This window comes from Schistocerca piceifrons, chromosome 5 (genome assembly GCF_021461385.2).
Source record: "Schistocerca piceifrons isolate TAMUIC-IGC-003096 chromosome 5, iqSchPice1.1, whole genome shotgun sequence".
Lineage (NCBI taxonomy): Eukaryota > Metazoa > Arthropoda > Insecta > Orthoptera > Acrididae > Schistocerca > Schistocerca piceifrons.
Window position 1 is genome coordinate 550,715,056 of NC_060142.1, and position 21,731 is coordinate 550,736,786.

At 39.8% G+C, this 21,731-nt stretch overlaps 1 protein-coding gene across 1 annotated transcript in view; it reads right to left on the reverse strand.

Annotated features, from left to right (window-relative positions):
* The window catches only part of LOC124798363 (receptor-type tyrosine-protein phosphatase kappa), a 689,856-nt gene that overhangs the window by 19,725 nt on the left and 648,400 nt on the right, over positions 1–21,731 (reverse strand). Inside the window, exon 14 of the mRNA XM_047261733.1 lies at positions 13,970–14,105. Coding sequence (XP_047117689.1) covers positions 13,970–14,105 — 136 coding nt within the window. The remainder of the gene's footprint in view (positions 1–13,969; positions 14,106–21,731) is intronic.

Consider the following 21,731-nt stretch of genomic DNA (forward strand, 5'->3'; position numbering starts at 1 on the left):
CCAGGTAGAGCTCAGAAGATCCAACTAAAGTGTTCCCACATTCTCCATATTCACCGAATGTTGCCCAAAGTGATTTTCACACATTCCCCAAGCTCGAAAGTCATCTTGGAAGTAATCACGTCAACACTGATGATGAAGTCACATCAACAGTGAACAGCTAGTTACAGGTACAGGATATAATACAGGACCTGACCTCGTGCAGCACTGATTTGAAAAACTTGTGTCATATTACCAAAAATTCTAGGAAATAAAAGGCAACTATGTAGAAAAGTAACAGAAGCACTGTACAATGTCAATAAAATTATTTCAACATCATAAACTGTGTGTATTTTTTTTAAATAAAGTAGTTAAACTTGCTTAGTGGACATCTCTCATATGAACACAACCCATCCCATAACTGTTATGGTATATAATGACACAGGATAGGCATATACATGACATATTATCCTACACTATGGTGCATTATCATGGAGGATGGCAGAGAGAGTGGCAACAGAATAACTTACTTTAAGGAAGACAGCTGAATTAATTACAAATGTGTTGTCACTCCATACCTTCATGCTCACCATACGAAAGGAGCCTCCTCGAAGATCATGACAGTAACCGGGCGTACCCTGGACAACGTTAGGTTTTTGCTTAATGGCAAATTCTTTCAACATCAAGACACCACCAAACGACTTTTATCAAAGTCAGCTTTGATGATATCCATGAACATTGAAGGGCTCTCATATGGAAAAGAGGTATTACTCACTGAAGCATGAAAAAGACACAACTGTGATCCCTTACTAGTTCAAGAGACCCACAGTGGCCCCAACAATAGAAGACCAAAGATCCACGGAATGGAATTAGTAATTGAAAGACCACATAGGTAATACGGCAGCACACTCTTTGCCAAAACTGAATTAGACATTATATGTGCAGAACTGACATCTCAAGAAGACATTGAAATCTTGACTGTAGAGATACAATCCTGTACAAATGCACTGAAAAGAGAGGCCAGATTCAATGAACTGTCAAACTTTGAGTTACAACCAACAAAATTAGTAATGGGCGATTTCAGCTGCCATAGCTCAGCCTGAAAGTACAGGCACACAGACAAAACCAGAGAGGATCTTGAAAGCCGGGCAGACTCAACTGGACTGAAATTAATTCAGAATACCAAACTTCCATCTTCCTTTAACAGCAGCAGGTGAAACCACAGATACTATCCTGATAACATCTTCAACAGTGAACACATTGCACATCAAACCAGGAAGGATGCAGGAGAACCCCTCCCATGTACACAACATTAAGCCATAATATGTCTGGTAGAAGAAGTTGTTAAACAAGCAACCACCCAATTCAAAATGTGCTTTAATTTTAAATGTCCCTAGTGGGACAAATTCACTGAAGAACTTGACAAAGAGGTGCAGAACCTAGACGTGATCCCCAAAACAAACGTGAAACTCAAAGGTTCTCCTGGAACATTACCTATAGCTTTTTGAGAGAAACCCATTTTCAGAAGAAAAAAGTGTGGCGGGGCAACAACTCCTACAGGCCATATTAGACTCGAGAAGAGCAAAATGGTGTAACTTAATCACAAATCTAAATATGAAACATAATAGCTGAAAGGCCTGGCAATTTCTTAAAAACATCAATAATAACCCACCAACTAACACTCAGAATCCATGTAAGGTCACACCAAATCAAATAGCACATCAGCTCCTACTCAATGGCAGAAACAACAGCAAACATACAAGAAAGAAGCTTTAGAGAGTCACTCAATGAGAAGACCATCTAGGCCAGTGGTTGTCAAAGCTTTTTGCTCAAGAGCCAGTATTAAAATTGAGGGATGACACCTTGGGCCACATATGTACCAATCTTATTATTAATTGGTAAGCTATACAAATTGGTATGTTGCAAGCTTTCGGTAGACTAGTTGTGGTAAGGGTGTGATAAGTTGGCAGCTGGCCCCCATGTAGTGATCGTTAAAAATCAGCACCATTCAGACCACTTCGTGTCAATTGTTCTCTATTTCAGATTGTAGCACCCTCAGTGATCCCAAAGTCGTAGCACAGCTTTGCATAACTAAGTCTTGTGTTGTCTGTGTGAACGGCTGGTTAATTGGTTAATAAAAGTAATGGTACTTTTGTTTTAAAGCATTATTCAATATGAGACAATATGACATATGATTTGAATGTCAGTTTTCTTCTACTCATTGCACTGTATGATAAGATCTTCAATATAATGTTCCTTGCTGCAAGCAAGTATCACATTTGAAGATGACTGTCTCTGTAACGTGCATTCACAAATCCATGTTACTTCCGTCTCAAAATTCATAACGCAGACTCTGATCGCTACGAGACTTGATTCGGGATGCAGTTTGACGACCGCTGATCAAGGCACAACCATTACCCTGGAAGAATTAGAAGACTCCATCTCTCTAATGAAGAATAGTAAAGCTGCTGCTGCTGGACTAGATGATCTATGCCCAGAGCAAATAAAAATGTTCATACCTGCTACCAACAGTGGTTATTAGCTATGACGAACAAATGGGTCCTTGAAATGAAAAGCCCCAAGATCTGGCAGAAGACAAAGATAGTAGCTATCCCAAAACTTGGAGAGAACCACACAGATCTCAAAAATTTTTGACCATTTCCCTCTTCTGCCAGCTCCATTAAGTCCTAGAAAGAACGATCCTCAACCGCATCTCCATACATGTAGACCAGAATATTATTAAAGAGCAAGCAGGGTTCCACCCAGGGAGGTCACACTGTGAACAAATTTTGAACCTCACACAGCTCATAGAAGATGGCTATGAATGGAAACAAATGACAGGTACAGTTTTTGTTAACATCATTAACCATAATAAGTTAATATCAAAAATATATAACCCACAAAGGATTATTGACTGGTGCAATTCAACCAGTGCCTGCTGCAGACAAAGAGGAGCTAACAGCGGACTCAGAAAAATGGACTACCCCAAGATAGTGTCCTTGCCCCACTGATGTGCAATGTATACATCAGTAACCAGTCAATTAGTACAGATGCTCGCTCCTTCATCTACACAGATGATACAGTCATTGCTGCTCAGGGCAAAACATTTGAAGAGGTGGAAGGAAAACTGAGAACAGTGCTTGAGAATGTATCTGACTACTACGACAATAACAATCTCAAGCCAAACCCAGCAAAAACCCAAATCTGTGCTTTTCACCAGCACAGTAGAGAGGCCAGGAGAAAACTCAACATAACATGGAGGAGACAGCACCTCTCTCATTGCGACACACCAGAATATTTTGGAGTCAAACTTGACCACGCTCTCATCTTCAGGGATCACTTTTTGGACACAAAGATGAAAGTGAGTGTCAGGAACAATGTCACCCACAAGCTTATAAATAGTAAATGGGGAGACAACCCACAGTTCTCCGTAAGTCAGCTCTAGTGTTATGTTTCTCCACAGCAGAGAACACAGTACCTGTATGATAAAAATCCACCCATGCAAAACAAGTAAATATGGTTCTGAATGAGACAGGATGCATCATAACAGGCTGCCTCCGCCCAACTCCCACAAACCAGCAGTACCAACTTATGGGCAAAGCCCCTCCAGACATCAGAAGGAGAAAAACAGCTGAAATTGAGAAACAAAAACAAGAAACAGAACCCTGGCATCCAATGTCTGGAACTGCCCCACTAAGAAATAAAATAAAATAAAATAAAAAAAATGAAAAAAAATCAAGAAAGTGTTTTCTACAGACAACTGATCCAACCCCTTCACCGCCTAAAGCACGATGAGAAGAATTGTGGTGCAACTGGAACCAGGAAGACCAGGGAATAGCTCCAGGGTAGAACCTACAGCTGGCTTCAAACTTTCATACACGATGTGGAAAGCCTTGAATAGATTAAGAATGGATGTATCACGATGCAAAGTACACCTGAAGAAATGGGGCTCTATTAGTACAGATGAACTCTGTGAATCTGGAGAACTGCAAGACCATAACACCTACTAGTCTGCAGGAAATTGGATGAACCTTGCATGATACAGGACCTAGTAACAGACAATGACAAGCTGCAATGTACTAGGCTTCACATGGGCTATAAAGATTGTAATTCCAGACAGAATCATACCATCTCTTTTAAATGAACAGTGTTTTCTGTGTTTCTGTATTTTACTTTATTTGATCTTCACTTCTCCCACTGCCGTGTATTGTATTGCTTTATGTTTTCTCTTTACTGTAACCTTAAAGATTTTGTAAAAGTGGTCTGGGATACAATAGATGAATAAATAAATACCGCAGGGGTATGTTAGCATCAATTTTTGGAGTCTGTATGGCTGAAACAAACATAAGACAATTATGTAGGGTAATGCTGACCACACTACATCCTCTGGTGTCTTAATGAAGAACCCATCAGTGAGAATTCATCTTTGAGGATGTATCTTCTTTCATTGTTTGATCCTAGCAAACCCATCCTTGGTTTTCATTTTTCTTAATTCTCTGACACGAGTATGTAATGTGTTGTTCCTCCTTCCACATTCACATGTTTCTATTGCTGAAACACTTCTTTTCCACACAGAACTTCATGGTAATTACAACCTACTAATACGTAATAGCTTGGAGCAGTAACACACATTCACCAATGAAACAATTATGCAGTAAACTGACACAGACAACCTGTTTTATGGAAATACAGGTTAGCCATATCACAAAGAATGGGGAACTGGATGGGAATGGAGACTTTTTTTAAGTGATGGGTAGTATCACACACTAACATGTAAGTGAAAAAACAGAGATAGTTTGGCAAGCAAATTATGGCTGCTGTAGCTGAGCATGTTATTATCTCTGGAGAAAGAGCACTAATGAGGTTTCCAAAAAATGAGGAATGAAAGTAATACAGAACACTCAAGTTATCTTTGAAGAGGGAGTACTAGTGAATAAATGATTTGAAAAACCAATAAAAAGACTAAAGTAATGTATTACATCTCTGGTCATACAGTCAAGGGACTAACTAGGTATTAAGTAAATGTGTCTTATCTTTTAAGAGAAAATTCAGAATTATTTTCAACAGAACTTGAGAATATAATAATATGAAGTGCAAGAACTTGTCAAAAGAAATGAAGAATAGAGTATATTATCACTTATTGCAAACTAAACTTTTGCATGGTTTTTGGTGCAGGCAGAAAGTGATTGCTTTGATAATAAAGGAAGATAAATCATATAATCCATCGGTTGTGGGTAGATCCTGGGTGAACAATTAATTAACAAATAGTTTTTATGGGAAGGTAATTTATAACACAGCAAGAAGCACAAGTAGAAGTTATAAAAGGAGGAGTCAGGAAATACATATTGGAGTGACTGGATAGAGTTAATACATTATGGGGATACTTTGTCATTGGGGGGTTTAAAGGTAAGAGTTAGAAGCCGTGCATGTTGTTAAAAGATTTAAGATAGGGTGCATCCAATTTTGTGTAGTACTGGAGAGGTAGAAGGTAGGTGGACCCTTGGAATGAATGGTCAATGCCAGGGGTCAGGTGGATCCCCAGAATGAATGACCCACACCTCTTTTTTTGTAAAGGGGTGAATAGAGGGACAATAACATTGAAAAGATAATAAGGGATTTACATAGTATCTACCCACAAAACAGGTGTAACCACAGCTCTTACAGAGATAAGATGCTTTAGAGTGACTTAGTCAGTGTCAGGGTGTTCGCCAAAATAGGGCACTGATGATTCTTTGCATACACATTTCGGCACAAATTTGACTTACCACAGATCTGAGAAATGAACTTGTAGAAAGTGATGTAAATGAAAATGCCAGCACTGATACCTTATGGTAAATTTAAAGCTAAACATTTTTTAAAATAAACTGGTGTAACTTATGCTCTCATACGAAATAATTTACGAGTGAAAGAGAAAGGCAGTTATGATACAACCTGATTAAACAGTTCAGTTATTTCTCATATTCTACATGGAACGGGAAGGGGGGGGGGGGGAGATTTACATATCAATCTCATAGAAAGGGACCAATATCAATAAAACCGAAAATGGAAAAATCGTTTACTGCATTACGGAATGTACTGAATGAAGGAGTATGGCATAAACAAATTTTTTGAACAAAGTACATTACATGTAATTCTATTCTTTGTCCAAACAAGCTGAATTACGTATGAAGATTTATTTTCAAAAATAAGATTGGATGCTCTCTAAATGGACTTTAAGGACTGGAAATAATGTTAAGTGAAATGAAGAAAAAACCTACTGTTATTGAAAGAGTACATTTTTTAATGTTATGAGATGTTAGTTAACTAAACTGGATTACATGACATCTGTCATTCTCAGTGAGGGGATCTGCAGTGTAATATGGGATTCTATGGAATAATAAGTTACACTTCCATCCTCTTAGATTGACCAAAGATGTTTGTGGGAACTGAAAAATGTAGTTTAGGTACTTTTTAAGGGCGAGGGAACTCATTGTGCACACTTTTGCTTAACATGCTATTTTTAGATGCAGATGGGGTGCGAATGCCTCCAGCTATGGACAATGACAAGGCATGATAGTGACTGCACATCTCCACCTGCTTGGTAGGCTTGCTTATACTTTGGCATTGTAGCTTGGTTGTACCTTGCAAGTCACGCAGGAAGGGGACACTGGTAAGAATGTAAATGACTAAACAGTTGAAGATCATACTTGAGATCTGTCATTTTGTCATTTTGCTCTCGAATGTCAAAACATGTATAGTCACATTACAATATGCTGTGAGATGCAACTCATGAGCAATCTGCATCATCTGCCATTGTAAAAATAAGAGTACAGTGGAAATTTTGCTGTTATAATGCAGAGGAGTTATCACAAATCTGATTACATCATTTCAGTTGCTTAAATAGATTGGAGTTCTCTTTCAGCACCCATCCCCAATTGTCAAGGAGAGGTCACACAGCATGGTTTAATCATACTGCATAGAAGGTCCACAACAGCAATTAATTTGAAGAATGTTAATCGAAAATTAGTTGGAAGATAAAGCTGACACACACACACACACACACACACACACACACACACACACACACAAAGCTGAGTGACATGTATGAGGTGTGGAATGTTACACCCCAGTATGGATGGATGAGAATCCTTTTGGAGTTTGGAAACAAGACATCAACAATAGTTTAGCATTAATGTATCAGATGGCATAATTGGAGACAGATTAATTGACCCTCCTTTTTTTCCCCACAGAACACTGACTGGAGCATCACACAGTGAATTTTTAATGGAACATTAAATGTTTTGCGGGGAGATGTTGCACTACAGAATGAGTGGTTCACAATATGGCAACATCTCATTTTGCTCCGCACACAAGCACAATTTTAAATCAGCATGTCCCTAATAAATGGATAATTCCTGAGACAGCAACATCTTGGCATGATCCATCATCTAATCTCAATCACAGGAGTTTTCTTTTGGAGGGGATTTAAAACACACTGTACTGAAGACCTATTATGAATATTGCCATTCTTCACCAGCATGTTCAGGAAGGATTTTAGCAGATGCTTGGAATATGTGAGCGAGTAAGACATTCTATGAAGTGGCATTTAGGTACTTGTGTTAGAGGTCATTTATGCATCAAGAAACAAAAATATCTGTAGAACGAAGATGGAAATCTGAAAACAAAAACACACACATGAAGCAAACATGTAACAAAAAAAAGTATGTGAGAAAATGAAACCACATTGACTGTATGTACATATTAACATTTTCGCTTCCTTTCAAGTCCTCTGCCCATTTCCAGGAGTTTCCCATATGTTCGTTAACCCCTTGTATAAACTTCCAGTGACCAGAAGTGAGGGAGGCACAAAACTGAGAGTTGACGAAGCTCAGAGTGTGTCACTGATGGTGGTCAAACCTTATTGGGAGTTATAGGCTGACATAGTTGTTTAATCAAACAACTGAAAGTCTAGGTTGGAATATCAACAATTATGAAAAGGGTCGATCATCACTCATTGTACAGGTGACTCACTGAGTTGCAGAGAAGCACAAAGAAATGACTATTACAAACTAAGCTGTCAGCCAAAACCTTCTTCAAAAGAAGAAACACACACACACACACACACACACACACACACACACACACACACATACACACAGGCAAGAAAAAGCACATGACTGCTACCTCTGGCTGCTCTGATCAGAAAGCAATTTGAAATGCGTCAATTGGGAGAGATAATCTGAAGTGGAGAGGGGAAGGGATAGCAGGGTATAGGTGGGAGAAGAGGAATCAGTGCAGCCTGGCACAGTGTGCAGGGACTAGAGATGGCAGAACAAGGCCACGAGGTACAATGTCAGGAAGCTGTGGGAGAAAGATTGGGGGAGGGGAGGTGAAAAAGAGGTGTGGGAGAACAAGATTAGAGAAGCAGAAAAGACCAGTGGGTGCACTGGCAGAGAACAATCTATAGTGAGGGTGAGGGGATGTGAATCAGGAGGAAGAGAGAGGACAGAGGGGGCAGAAACAGTTGGGTGGAAGGTGTTGGGATGGTAGGTTGAGGCGGGGGCAATTTCAGGATTGAAAAATGTATTTTAAGGGTAACTCTCATCTTCACAGCTCAGGAAAGCTGATGGTGGAAAGGAGGATGCAGATGGCTTGGATTGTGAACAAGCCTTTGAAATCAAGCATGTTATGTCCTAGGCCCTTCTTCCTGGCAGACAGCTGGTTGGTAGACATACCAATATAAAATGCTGAGCAATGATTGCAGCAGAGCTGGTTTATGACATGTCTGTTTTCACAGCTGGTGTGGTCTCTGATGGGGTAAGAGAAGCTTGTGACAGTACTGGAATAGGAAGTGCTGGGTGGATGGATTGGCAGGTCTTGCACTTTGGTCTTCCACAGGAATATGATCCCTGTGGTAAGGGGTTGGGACTGGGAGTGGCATAGGGATAAACTAGGATATTGTATAGGCTGGGTGGGCGATAACTTCAGGAAAGGCGGGAAGGATCTTGGGTAGGGTTTCCCTAATTTCCAGATATGATTAATAATTATCTGCCATCACTGCCTCAAATTAGGTGTATTCTACCAAAGATCTTCCCCACCCCTCTTAAAGTGGAGTTCCATTGCCCATTCAGTCTTCAAAACATCCTAACCCATCCCTATGCCACTTCCAATCCCATCCCCTTGCCACAGTGATCATATCCTTGTGGAAACCCAGTGCAAGACCTGTCCAATCACCCACCAGCACTTCATATTCTAGTCCCTTCACAGGCTTATCTTACCACATCAGAGGTCAGGTCACCTGTGTAAGCAGCCATGTCATATACCAGCTCTGCTGCAATCATTTCTCAGTTTTCTATATTGGTATGACTACCAGCAAGCTGTCCGCCGGGAAGAATGCTCAAGAGCAAAGTGGGCAATACTACGACACAATGTGCTTGATTTCAAAGTCTGCTTCAAAACCCAAGTCATCTGCATCCTCACCTCCACCATCAGCTTGCCAGAGTCACGCAGATAGGAGTTACCCTTAAAATACATTTTTTGCTCCTGCAATAATCCCAGCCTCATTTTACAGTCAGCTCCTGTACCTTCTGCCCCACACACTCTACGCAACTGTTTCTGCACCCTCTATCCTGTTACCTCCTCACTATTTGCCTCCCCCTATCTTAATTGCCTGATGCTCTCAGCTAACGCACCTGTCAGTCTTTTCCCTTTTTCTACTCCTCTCCTCTCCTTTCCATTTATATTTTTCCTTGCCTCTCCCTCCACCACAAACCAACCAAACAACTCCCCTCCCCCCGCAGTCACCAAACCTTGCACCTGGCAGCCTCAGTTTGCCAACTCTACTCCCTGCAATCTCCACTAGAGTGTTTCATTTCTTAAAATTATAAAGAATGTAAATACCAGTTGTGGAAACATAATTTATTTATCTTGTTGCAAATCGATTTTGACTGATATCAGTCATCGTCAGTGCATTTTTCTAACCAATACATGCCATAAGTAGAAGTACTGTCCTTGGCAGATTTCTGTCAAGAAGTCAAGGACAGTACTTCTACTTATGGCATGTATTGGTTAGAAAAATGCACCGATGATGACTGATATCAGTCGAAATTGATTTGCAACAAGATAAATAAATTATGTTTACGCGACTGGTTGCTACATTCTTTATAATTTTATATTCCACGGTCACTGCACAGAAAGGGAACCTTATGGAGCCCAACATTCAAAAGTGTCAATTCTTCTTCCCTCATCCATACTCTGCTATCCCTTTCTCCCTTCCCCCATGCCCTCTCTAGACTGATGCTACCATTCAACAAGCTTTTGTTGCATTCTGGCCAATGTGGCTGGAGATAGCAATCTTGGGTATATGAGGTGTGCTTGCTTGTGTCAATGTGCAAGTGTTTTTCTTTTCTTAAGAAAGCTTTTGCCGAAAGCTTATATGTAACATACTTTTTGGCATCCCTGTCTGCAACTCAGTGTGTCACCTTTATAGCAAGTAGCAATCCATCCTCTTCATAACATTGTTGATATTCAAACCTGGACTTTCCATTGATTAATAAATGACCATTTCAACTTATTACTCTAACAATATTCAACCACCACCACCAGTGGCATGCTCTGAGCTTTGTCAACCATCATTATGATCTCAATGAAGGGTGAGACCTATAAGTAAATTATTCTTTGTCTATGACTTCAGATAAGTCAATTTTCTTGGGTAACGTAACTAAAATATTTTTATTATTATGGATAGTGAAAAATGCTTATTCTCACTCACTCAGTCATCATCAGAATTTTATTATATACCTTTAGCGTCCATGCAGTACAATTATGGACATAAAATTCTGTGCCTTCCCCCTCCAGGACATGGACATGTCCATTCCTCTGGATTCATGGGGTATCGCTTCACTCCAGTTGTGTTTTTACTTTTCCAGTCACTGGAACATTGTACAGGGTGTTAATAAATATATGGGCAACCGATTCATAATATTGTTGATAGCCATTTAACTGGCATTTCCAAGAAAAATATATAAAATCACATAGCAAGTGACCCCAAATGGTGGATAAAAGTTTGATTTTTATAGTGACAATACTTCTAGGTTTAAATGTGATTACACAATGATGAAAAAAGCTCGTGCCACACCACTGTGTCATTGCTTGATGCTGAGATGGCATGCAGAGCTATTCTACCTAACTTTATGCATGATATTCTCAATGCATTTAAGATTATCACGAATGGTCTCAGATCATGACTGAAAGAACAGAAGTTGATAATTAAATTTTGTGCAGATAATAAATTCAGAAAACGAATTCTTTAGAAGAAAATTTAATTATAAGATCTTATTTACTAAATCTTTGTAATGTGTATTTAATTTTCTTACCCTTCTTATACAATTCTAATCTTTGCATTAATAATAAAACACAATGAACAAATTACATAGGAAACTTCCTGGCAGATTAAAACTGTGTGCCCGACCGAGACTCGAACTCGGGACCTTTGCCTTTCGCGGGCAAGTGCTCTACCACTTGCCCGCGAAAGGCAAGGGTCCTGAGTTCGAGTCTCGGTCGGGCACACAGTTTTAATCTGCCAGGAAGTTTCATATCAGCGCACACTCCACTGCAGAGTGAAAATCTCATTCTGGAAATTACATAGGCTCAAACATATTTTGTTAAAACCAAACAGAAGTAAAACAGTAATGAACTCGTGACCCATGATATTCTTCGCTCAATACTTGGTTGCACAGCCCTTCGTGTGCATTGCTGCAGCACACCTGAGTGGCAAGTCCACGAGTTTGGCCAATTGTGCCTCAGGAATCTTCTTCCACTGCTAACACAGTCTCTGCAGAAAGTCTCCTTGTTGGTGCAGTATTGTTGGTGAACAAGTCTATCCAGTTCACTCCTAACCGTTCTATGGGGTTTACGCCTGGACTTTGGCTTTGCCATTCGAATACTTTCAGTTTGTGCTGCTTCAGAACTGGAATGAGATTTTCACTCTGCAGCGGAGTGTGCGCTGATATGAAACTTCCTGGCAGATTAAAACTGTGTGCCAGACTGAGACTCGAACTTGGGACCTTTGCCTTTCACGGGCAAGTGCTCTACCAACTGAGCTACCCAAGCACGACTTACGCCCCATCCTCACAGCCTTACTTCTGCCAGTACCTCGTCTCCTACCTTCCAAACTTAACAGAAGCTCTCCTGCGAAACTTGCAGAACTAGCGCTCCTGAAAGAAACGATATTGCGGAGACATGGCTTAGCCACAGCCTGGGGGATGTTTCCAGAATGAGATTTTCACTCTGCAGCGGAGTGTGCGCTGATATGAAACTTCCTGGCAGACTAAAACTGTGTACCGGACCGAGACTCGAACTGGGGACCTTTGCCTTTCGCGGGCAAGTGCTCTACCAACTGAGCTACCCAAGCATGACTTGCAGGAGAGCTTCTGTTAAGTTTGGAAGGTAGGAGATGAGGTACTGGCAGAAGTAAGGCTGTGAGGATGAGGCGTGAGTCGTGCTTGGGTAGCTCAGTTGGTAGAGCACTTGCCCGCGAAAGGCAAAGGTCCCGAGTTCGAGTCTTGGTCCTGCACACAGTTTTAATCTGCCAGGAAGTTTCATATCAGCGCTCACTCCGCTGCAGAGTGGAAATCTCATTCTGGAAACATCCCCCAGGCTGTGGCTAAGCCATGACTCTGCAATATCCTTTCTTTCAGGAGTGCTGCTTCAGAACTGTCATCACATGGCCAGAAGTATGCTTTGGATTGCTTTCAAGCCAGAACTGCCAATTATTAGGCATGTTTTATCTTCTGTGACATATCATGTGGTCTGTTAATGTTTCCTCATACTTTGGACTATCCCTTACCCCACAAATTTCGATATTTTGTAGGAAACAGACCTACACTACAGAACTTCCTCCTCCATGCTCCAAGGTGGGTATTTGGCACATTCTGTCATTACTTTAGTTTGTTGGCTATCGAACCTGCTGGATCCCATCTGGAGAGAAGAGATTAAACTTGCTTTCATCACTCCATAAAATTTTTGACCAGTCTTCAGTGGTTCACAATGTGCACTTCTTAGCAATCTGCAGTGTGACCTTCTTATTTTTTGCACTCTCATAAGTTTTTGAGAAGTTTGCCTGCCATTCGGATCTATAGCTGCTAAGTGATGTTTAGCTGCTGAAATATGGACCTTCACCCTGTGTTTTACCTGCAGATTATTATATATTGCCTGGGCTGGTTTTTTGGGGTCAGGTATGAGATGACACTATCTTCTTCTTGGCTTTCAGCCATCTATATTTCAAATGCAATTTATTTATGTGACCAGTTCCAGTGTTTCACTATGCCATCTTCAGGTCCCCTGACTGACGTGTAGGAAGAATTCAACCTCATGTGTAGTGGTCTGAATAGGCACCAGCATTCAGAAACTGGGATGCGTAGACCTCTTTTTCAACAATGCGATCTCTCTGTTCATCAAAGGGCTGTTGAAGGTGTTTCTCATTTTACTGTTTACTTTGTGCATTGTTCTCTATCATCACCATTTTTTTCTGAAGCCAGGCACAGACACTCACAAGCTGTTGTGAGATGCCAAACGCCTTTGCGATAAAGGACTGAGTTTGGCCTTGACTCAGTGCTCCTAAGACACCTTGTCTAAAATCTACTGGATATTGTTTACTTTTAGGCATAGCTGAAAGTAAGTAAAAGTATTAGAATTAGACCTGCTTCATGTAATTAGGTTTGTTGCACTCTTCCCATTTTACAAAATACTTACAAACCCCTTGAAAACAGTGTTTATGGCAAGGTCAAGCAATCTTCTGTCTGACAACCAGTTTGTTTGGATTTTGTGTATAGATAAACATACATATCAAACTACTAGTTTAACTACAAAATTCTTTTGAGTGATACTGTAGATGACAGGTTACAAGTTTTAATACTGAAGTCAAACCAGTAAGCTTAAATCAAATGCTGTCAACCAATTCTGGTTCACAAAGTCTTAAAGTGTTTCAACAGACCATACATTGTTATGTCCTTACCATATTTTCTACCAGTTGAGGACGATGCCTACGAACAGTCTTGACAGCCTGGAAAATGTCTACTTCTCCATGCTGTATAACCTGTTCTATACAAGCATTTGCTGCACAATAAACACCACATCTGCTTCGTCCATCCCTGTTGGAGAAAAACAAAGCAATTCTGTAGTACGACATATACTTTAATTCAAATTTAAGAGCACTACAGAGATAATCTCTAGCACACTAAAAGGTGCATTTTTGCAGACTTTGTTCCAAAGCAATCAACAACTGTGAAATATTAACATACACATTAAAACAGTGCTAAGAACAGTAAAACTAATGTTTACACTATTAAGTGAACAATATGGTCAATCATTATCTTCGTCGGTAGCGCAACTATTTCATGTGCTTCTTCTGTCTTCTCCATGCAGTATGGTCTTAAGCTTAGACACCCCCACTGCTCCTCCATGTTTCCTAATATTATCTACCTGTTTGATCTTTTCTTGTTTTTTGAAATCCACAAAAGCCTTTCCATGGCTCACCTAGTATCCATTCATCTGGCTAATCTCCTAATTGCTTCCATTTCATTTTCAGTACAATCATAATAATTTCTTTTACTGCTGTCAGTTCCTGAATTCACTTAGTAATTTCCAGGCAGTTTTCGATTTCCTGCTAACCTGCCCCAGTTTTTGGAAGGTTTTCTCACACTTAGTTTATGTTTTATTACGCTAAGTTAGAATTGGTAAAGTACAGAGTGTCCCTCGAGGAATGGTCAACATTCAGAGATATGGCAGGAGTCATTATTTGAAGCAAAAAAAGTCCCGTAAACATAGGTTCTAAAATCCACACATTAAGAGATGTCAGTACTACTTCACTTTCAGTATTTGTGAAACAAATGTCTTCTACCGCAAGCTCTTTGGTTCCCATATTTTGGGAGGAGGTAATATAGACAAAAACAAGAAAAAAGTGTCTAGTAAACTTGAGCTCTAAAATGCAAACCTTAAGATCTATGAGCAGTAGAAGAGAGTGTTTCACAGTATCAGAGGTAAATAAGTGTTCATAACTCTTACAGTATGCATTTTAGAGCCTGTGTTAACTAGACTTTTTTCTTTGAATGAATACTGACCATTCCTGATGGTACACCTTGTATACTAATCGTAAACTTCTTGTTTCATCCACATAGAAGCTTCATTTGGAATACCCTATTCAGTCTAGTTTTATTATAATTGATTTTCTGGCCAATCTTATTTTATTAATTCTTTTCATTCATTGTTTAAAGTTTATCTGCACTAGAGGCAAAAAGAATGATGTCACCTGTTAAATGAAAGCATTTCTGATATGTTCCATTAACCCATAGCCCTTCTTCATTATCATAACATGTAGGCTTTCATTGCTAGTGTCTTCATTAATTAAAACTTCTGGGCCAAGAGGGTATGGTTGAACAGTAGAAATTCTTCCTCCTGATGTTCCATTGCCAACTGTAGGCAATGAAACATCAGGAGGGACTTTTGAGTATAGTTTAGGGGATGTGGAATGCCCTGGACTGATTCCTCATATGTATAATGGTGAATGGAATGCTGTGAAGACTTGAAATTCAGGTAGGCTACGTACTATGAGTCATTTTTAAAAGATACACAAATTTTACAAGTGCCTTTGAACTACATAATACTCACTATGTGAACATTGTTCTTATGAATGCTGGTATGCAGTCAATTCCATGTTTCTGCATCACCTATGACATTATCTTAAATTCTGATGATAAAACAAATGGGAAATTCTGATGATAAAACAAATGGGTCTTAGGTTCAGTCCTCACTTACTTACGTTTTTATATCCTTTTGTATTGCATACTTAAATGCTTTAGGTTGGTTACATTATCCTGAACTACACTATATCAAAATTTTATGCCCTCTAGGGGCATTTTACCACTTTGTCGTTATCTGGGACTTTTCTACTTGTTTAGTTACAGTTATTATTATTATTATTATTATTATTATTATTACATTTTATATACCTATGTCACATAATAGTTTCTACAGTTATTTTTCTGCTTTAGTTAATATATTATAACTGCAATGCCACCTGGTGGCACATAGTTTTTCTTAAATTGCCACAAGCACCTAACATCAATCAGTGTTCTGCCTGCTCTGACATGGGCATTTTCATTTTACTCTGTTTTGCATTGGTGCTATGTGACAGGGACAAATTTGTCCACCAGTTGTGATAAGCTCTTTTCATATGTGGATACTGGCTAATATAATGTTACTGTACAATGTGACGACGCTCTCACATATTTGGGTAAGAATTATATGGTTTCAACCTTGCAATGATATAATGACACACTGCGTCCTATTAGATATGTATATTTTTAGGTCATATGTATTTTAACATTCATTGAGCTGTACATGTGCAAAAAGGTTGGCCCATGACTACTGTTAAGCATAAGTACATAATTTATTGTCGTCGGAGTGTCTCCTACTGGCCTGGTGATTAGACACAGCAGTGTTAGTCATATTTGGTATGTTCTCACTTTGTGTAAACTTTGTAATAATGGCAGGTTGTGTCACACTAATCTCCCTCACATGTAATTTTCTATAAAACTTCAACTCTAAAGATGGCTAGCTGGTTTAGCTGAAACCAGTTACCATAATTGTACGACAGTTTTTGTGATCTTGAGTAATAATGGATTACTTATGAGAATCCATACCTTTTATCATATATATATACACTCTTGTTCATTTTCTTGTGCCTTTGTCCCACACCAGTGCAGTGTCAACATGGTTATTAACAGATGTGGCATGGTTAATTTAAGTAGTGGACAGATGCCTTTCCTGTCAACAAATTGTTACCACCGCCTCCCCCTCCCCCTCCCCCTCTCCTGGCATACAGTATGTGTACCCCACCTGTCTGCACAAAATGTTATTCATGTGAAAGAGAGCAAAACCTTTCTTCTAAAAGTTTGTAAATCATGTAACTGAGGCACAACTTGGCACCAGCCTGAAAAACCACTTCAGGCTGGCCCTCGTTGCCAACCCGTGGGCGGATTTGATCTGGGGCAAGTGCACTCCCCATTCCAGAAGTGGTGCTTTTACACATATGGCTATCTGGGTGGGTCCTGATACGTATATTAGTTATGAATAATGTTGATTTAATACTTTATGGTCAACCAAGAAGACAATTTTAATATACACTGCCTGATACAAGAAAAGGGAAGCACCCAGAAGGGGAGAGGAAACTAGATGAAACTTCAAAGGGTGGGAGGGTATGTGATCCACATGAACATCTATATGACTACTCCGTAATTTGCACTTAAGTCTCTACCAGAGGATTCATCAAACCACCTTCATGTTATTTCTCTACCGTTCCACTCTTGGACAGCAAGCAAGGAAAATGAACACTTAAATCTTTTTGTGTAAGCTCCAGTTTCTCTTACTGTATTACAATGATCATTTTCCCTATATAGGCTGGCATCAACAAAATATTTCTTACATTCAGAGGAGAAATTTGGTGATTGAGGTTTTGTGAAAAGATGCAGCCGCAGCAAAAAATACCTTTGTTTTAATGACTGCCAGCCCAATTTGCGTGTCATATGCATGACAGTCTCTCCCCTATTTTGTGATAATACAAAACAGGCTGCCCTTCTTTCAACTTTTTCAGTGACCTCCCTCAATCCCACCTGGTACAGATATCATACTGTGCAGCAATATTCCAGAAGAGGAACAGAAGCATAGTGTTGGCAGTCTCTTTAGAGACCTGTTGCATCATTCATAGATTACAAAATTGTGTCAAATCTATGAAGAACTTGACAGTATGAACCCAGTTATCAGTACAATAATGAATGTTCTCTGGCCTCGATGCATGCAATAATTTGGTTGGGAAAGCTGTCACAAAGTCACCCTATCCTTCTCTGAGGAAAACTGGGCCACAACTATTGTAACCACTTCTTTATACCTTGTACACTGGTGCTGGAATGGACTTCACATTCAAGCTCACCTCACACATTTCATAAGAGACAGATCTGGGGAATTTGCTGGACATAGTACCTCAACATCATGCCAACAGTTCACAGAGACGTGCACCACGTGTGGACAAGTATTGTTCCATAGAAAAGTGACACCACATGGTAACACATGATGATGCAAGGTGTGTCTGACATGCTGTTATATCATCAGAATTCTGACAATCAACACCAGCTGTGATATAAAGTCATACGATATGACTCCCACTCCATGATATCAGGAGTAACATTGCTGTGCCTCTCCAAAGCAGTGGAAGAATGAGATCTCTCCCCAAGTCACCTCCATAATTGCTGCCAATGGTCATCTGGGGTAGTGCAGAACTGTGATTCATTGCTGAATGCAATGTGGAGCTGTTCATCAGCAGTCCATGCTTCCTGTCTTGGCACCACTCCAAAGACAGCTGTCTGTATTGTGTTAATGGCAGTCTACACAATGGAAGGTAATTCCCTAGTCGGGCTGCTGCAGTCTCCGACCAATGGTGCAGGGAGCCAATTACTTGTTCTTGGATGGCAGGCACAGATGTTGCGATATGCTTACTGCACAATATGGTGCTCTTCCCTTGTGGTGGTCAGATATAGTCAACCAGAACCTTGATGACAAATACACCTCCATGCTCATGCAGTCCAACATTGGGCTACTGTCACATCAAAAAGGCCCAGAAATATGCAAATTGCATGATTCAACCAGACAGCCAAATGGGATCCCACAATGAGGCCCCTTTCAAATATTATTAGCTGCTGATAATATGGGTCACAAGAGTACACAACAGCTCAATGTCCTACACCTAACCACTCAACGTCTGGCATGTTCACACTCATCATATAAAACTGAAGAAACTGCAAAAAGGTGGGAATTTAAGGAGATGGGACCTGGATAAACTGAAAGAACCAGAGGTTGTACAGAGTTTCAAGTACAGCATAAGGGAACAATTGACAGGAATGGAGGAAAGAAATACAGTAGAAGAAGAATGGGTAGCTTTGAGGGATGAAGTAGTGAAGGCAGCAGAGGATCAAGTAGGTAAAAAGACGAGGGCTAGTAGAAATCCTTGAGTAACAGAAGAAATATTGAACTTAATTGATCAAAGGAGAAAATATAAAAATGCAGTAAATGAAGCAGGCAAAAAGGAATACGAACGTCTCACAAATGAGATCGACAGGAAATGCAAAATGGCTAAGCAGGGATGGCTAGAGGACAAATGTAAGGATGTAGAGGCTTATCTCACTAGGGTAAGATAGATACTGCCTACAGGAAAATTAAAGAGACCTTTGGAGAAAAGAGAACCACTTGTATGAATATCAAGAGCTCAGATGGAAACCCAGTTCTAAGCAAAGAAGGGAAAGCTGAAAGGGGGAAGGAGTATATAGAGGGTCTATACAAGGGCGATGTACTTGAGGACAATATTATGGAAATAGAAGAGGATGTAGATGAGGATGAAATGGGAGATACGATACTGCGTGAAGAGTTTGACAGAGCACTGAGAGACCTGAGTCAAAACAAGGCCCCGGGAGTAGACAACATTCCATTAGAACTATTGACAGCCTTGGGAGAGCCATTCCTGACAAATCTCTACCATCTGGTGAGCAAGATATATGAGACAAGCGAAATACCCTCAGACTTCAAGAAGAATATAATAATTCCAATCCCAAAGAAAGCAGGTGTTGACAGATGTGAAAATTACCGAACTATCAGTTTAATAAGTAACGGCTGCAAAATACTAACCCGAATTCTTTACAGACGAATGGAAAAACTAGTAGAAGCCGACCTCGGGGAAGATCAGTTTGGATTCTGTAGAAATATAGGAACACGTGAGGCAATATTGACCCTACGACTTATCTTAGAAGCTAGATTAAGGAAAGGCAAACCTACATTTCTAGCATTTGTGGACTTAGAGAAAGCTTTTGACAATGTTGACTGGAATACTCTCTTTCAAATTCTTAAGGTGGCAGGGGTAAAATACAGGGAGCGAAAGGCTATTTACAACTTGTACAGAAACCAGATGGCAGTTATAAAAGTCGAGGGACATGGAAGGGAAGAAGTGATTGGGAAGGGAGTGAGACAGGGTTGTAGCCTCTCCCCAATGTTATTCAATCTGTATATTGAGCAAGCAGTGAAGGAAACAAAAGAAAAATTTGGAGTAGGTATTAAAATCCATGGAGAAGAAATAAAAACTTTGAGGTTTGCCGATGACATTGTAATTCTGTCAGAGACAGCAAAGGACTTGCAAGAGCAGTTGAATGGAATGGATAGTGTCTTGAAAGGAGTATATAAGACGAACATCAACAAAAGTAAAATGAGGATAATGGAATGTAGTCGAATTAAGTTGGGTGATGCTAAGGGAATTAGATTAGAAAATGAGACACTTATAGTAGTAAAGGAGTTTTGCTATTTGGGGGGCAAAATAACTGATGATGGTCGAAGTAGAGAGGATATAAAATGTAGACTGGCAATGGGAAGGAAAGCATTTCTGAAGAAGAGAAATTTGTTAACATCGAGTATAGATTTAAATGTCAGGAAGTCGTTTCTGAAAGTATTTGTATGGAGTGTATCCATGTATGGAAGTGAAACATGGACGATAAATAGTTTGGACAAGAAGAGAATAGAAGCTTTTGAAATGTGGTGCTACAGAAGAATGCTGAAGATTAGATGGGTAGATCACATAACTAATGAGGAGGTATTGAATAGGATTGGGGAGAAGAGAAATTTGTGGCACAACTTGACTAATAGAAGGGATCGGTTGGTAGGACATGTTCTGAGGCATCAAGGGATCACCAATTTAGTATTGGAGGGCAGCGTGGAGGGTAAAAATCATAGAGGGAGACCAAGAGATGAATACACTAAGCAGATTCAGAAGGATTTAGGTTGCAGTATTTACTGGGAGATGAAGCAGCTTGCACAGGGTAGAGTAGCATGGAGAGCTGCATCAAACCAGTCTCAGGACTGAAGACCACAACAACAACAACAACATATATCCTAACAGACCTGTTAAGAAAACTAAATATGAACAACACTAATGCATTCTTGTGGATGTTCTACCTGTCACAAAGAGTTGCCTTCCCTGTTCCACTCATGAATAGCGCATGGGAAGAATGACTTACAGTAATCCTCTATATTAGCTATAATATCTCTAATTTTTTCATCATGGTCATTTCACAAGACTGATGTGGGAGGAAGTAATCTGTTTGTGGGGCAGTGGGTTAATAAAATTGAATTTGTTCATCATAGTCTTCTACAATAGCCTGAAAACTACTGACCATAATTTCCAGTCTGCAAGTCCACATTCTCATTGCGCCCACTGAAAGTAAATGTTCCTACTAGCTATTTAATCAGCGGGGTCAGGAACTATGACTATAAGTAAAAGTTTTGAATTCTATCTGATTAACATATTCAGTAAAAGTTCACACACACAAACATAGTAATATTTCTGATGATGATAATAATAATAATAATAATAATAATAATAATAATAATGTCCCTAATATACACAGCACTATGAGCAGTCCAGAGGTGACCTCTACAGTAAGTTCCAACTAAATAAGTCTCTCGCCCTGACTTCTAATCATCAGAGTTAATCACTCACCACAAAAGTGGAAAATAAACTGTGAATGTTAGCCCCAGTAACTTTGATTGTGACAGAGGGGTGAATAAGACAACACTAGATCACAGTTACCACCAGTGCTGAGGTTAGAAGAAGATGGTGCATCATCATAGAGCAGTGTGGACCTGCAAGCTACCTACAAGCTGCTGCACATGCTCACTGGTGCCAA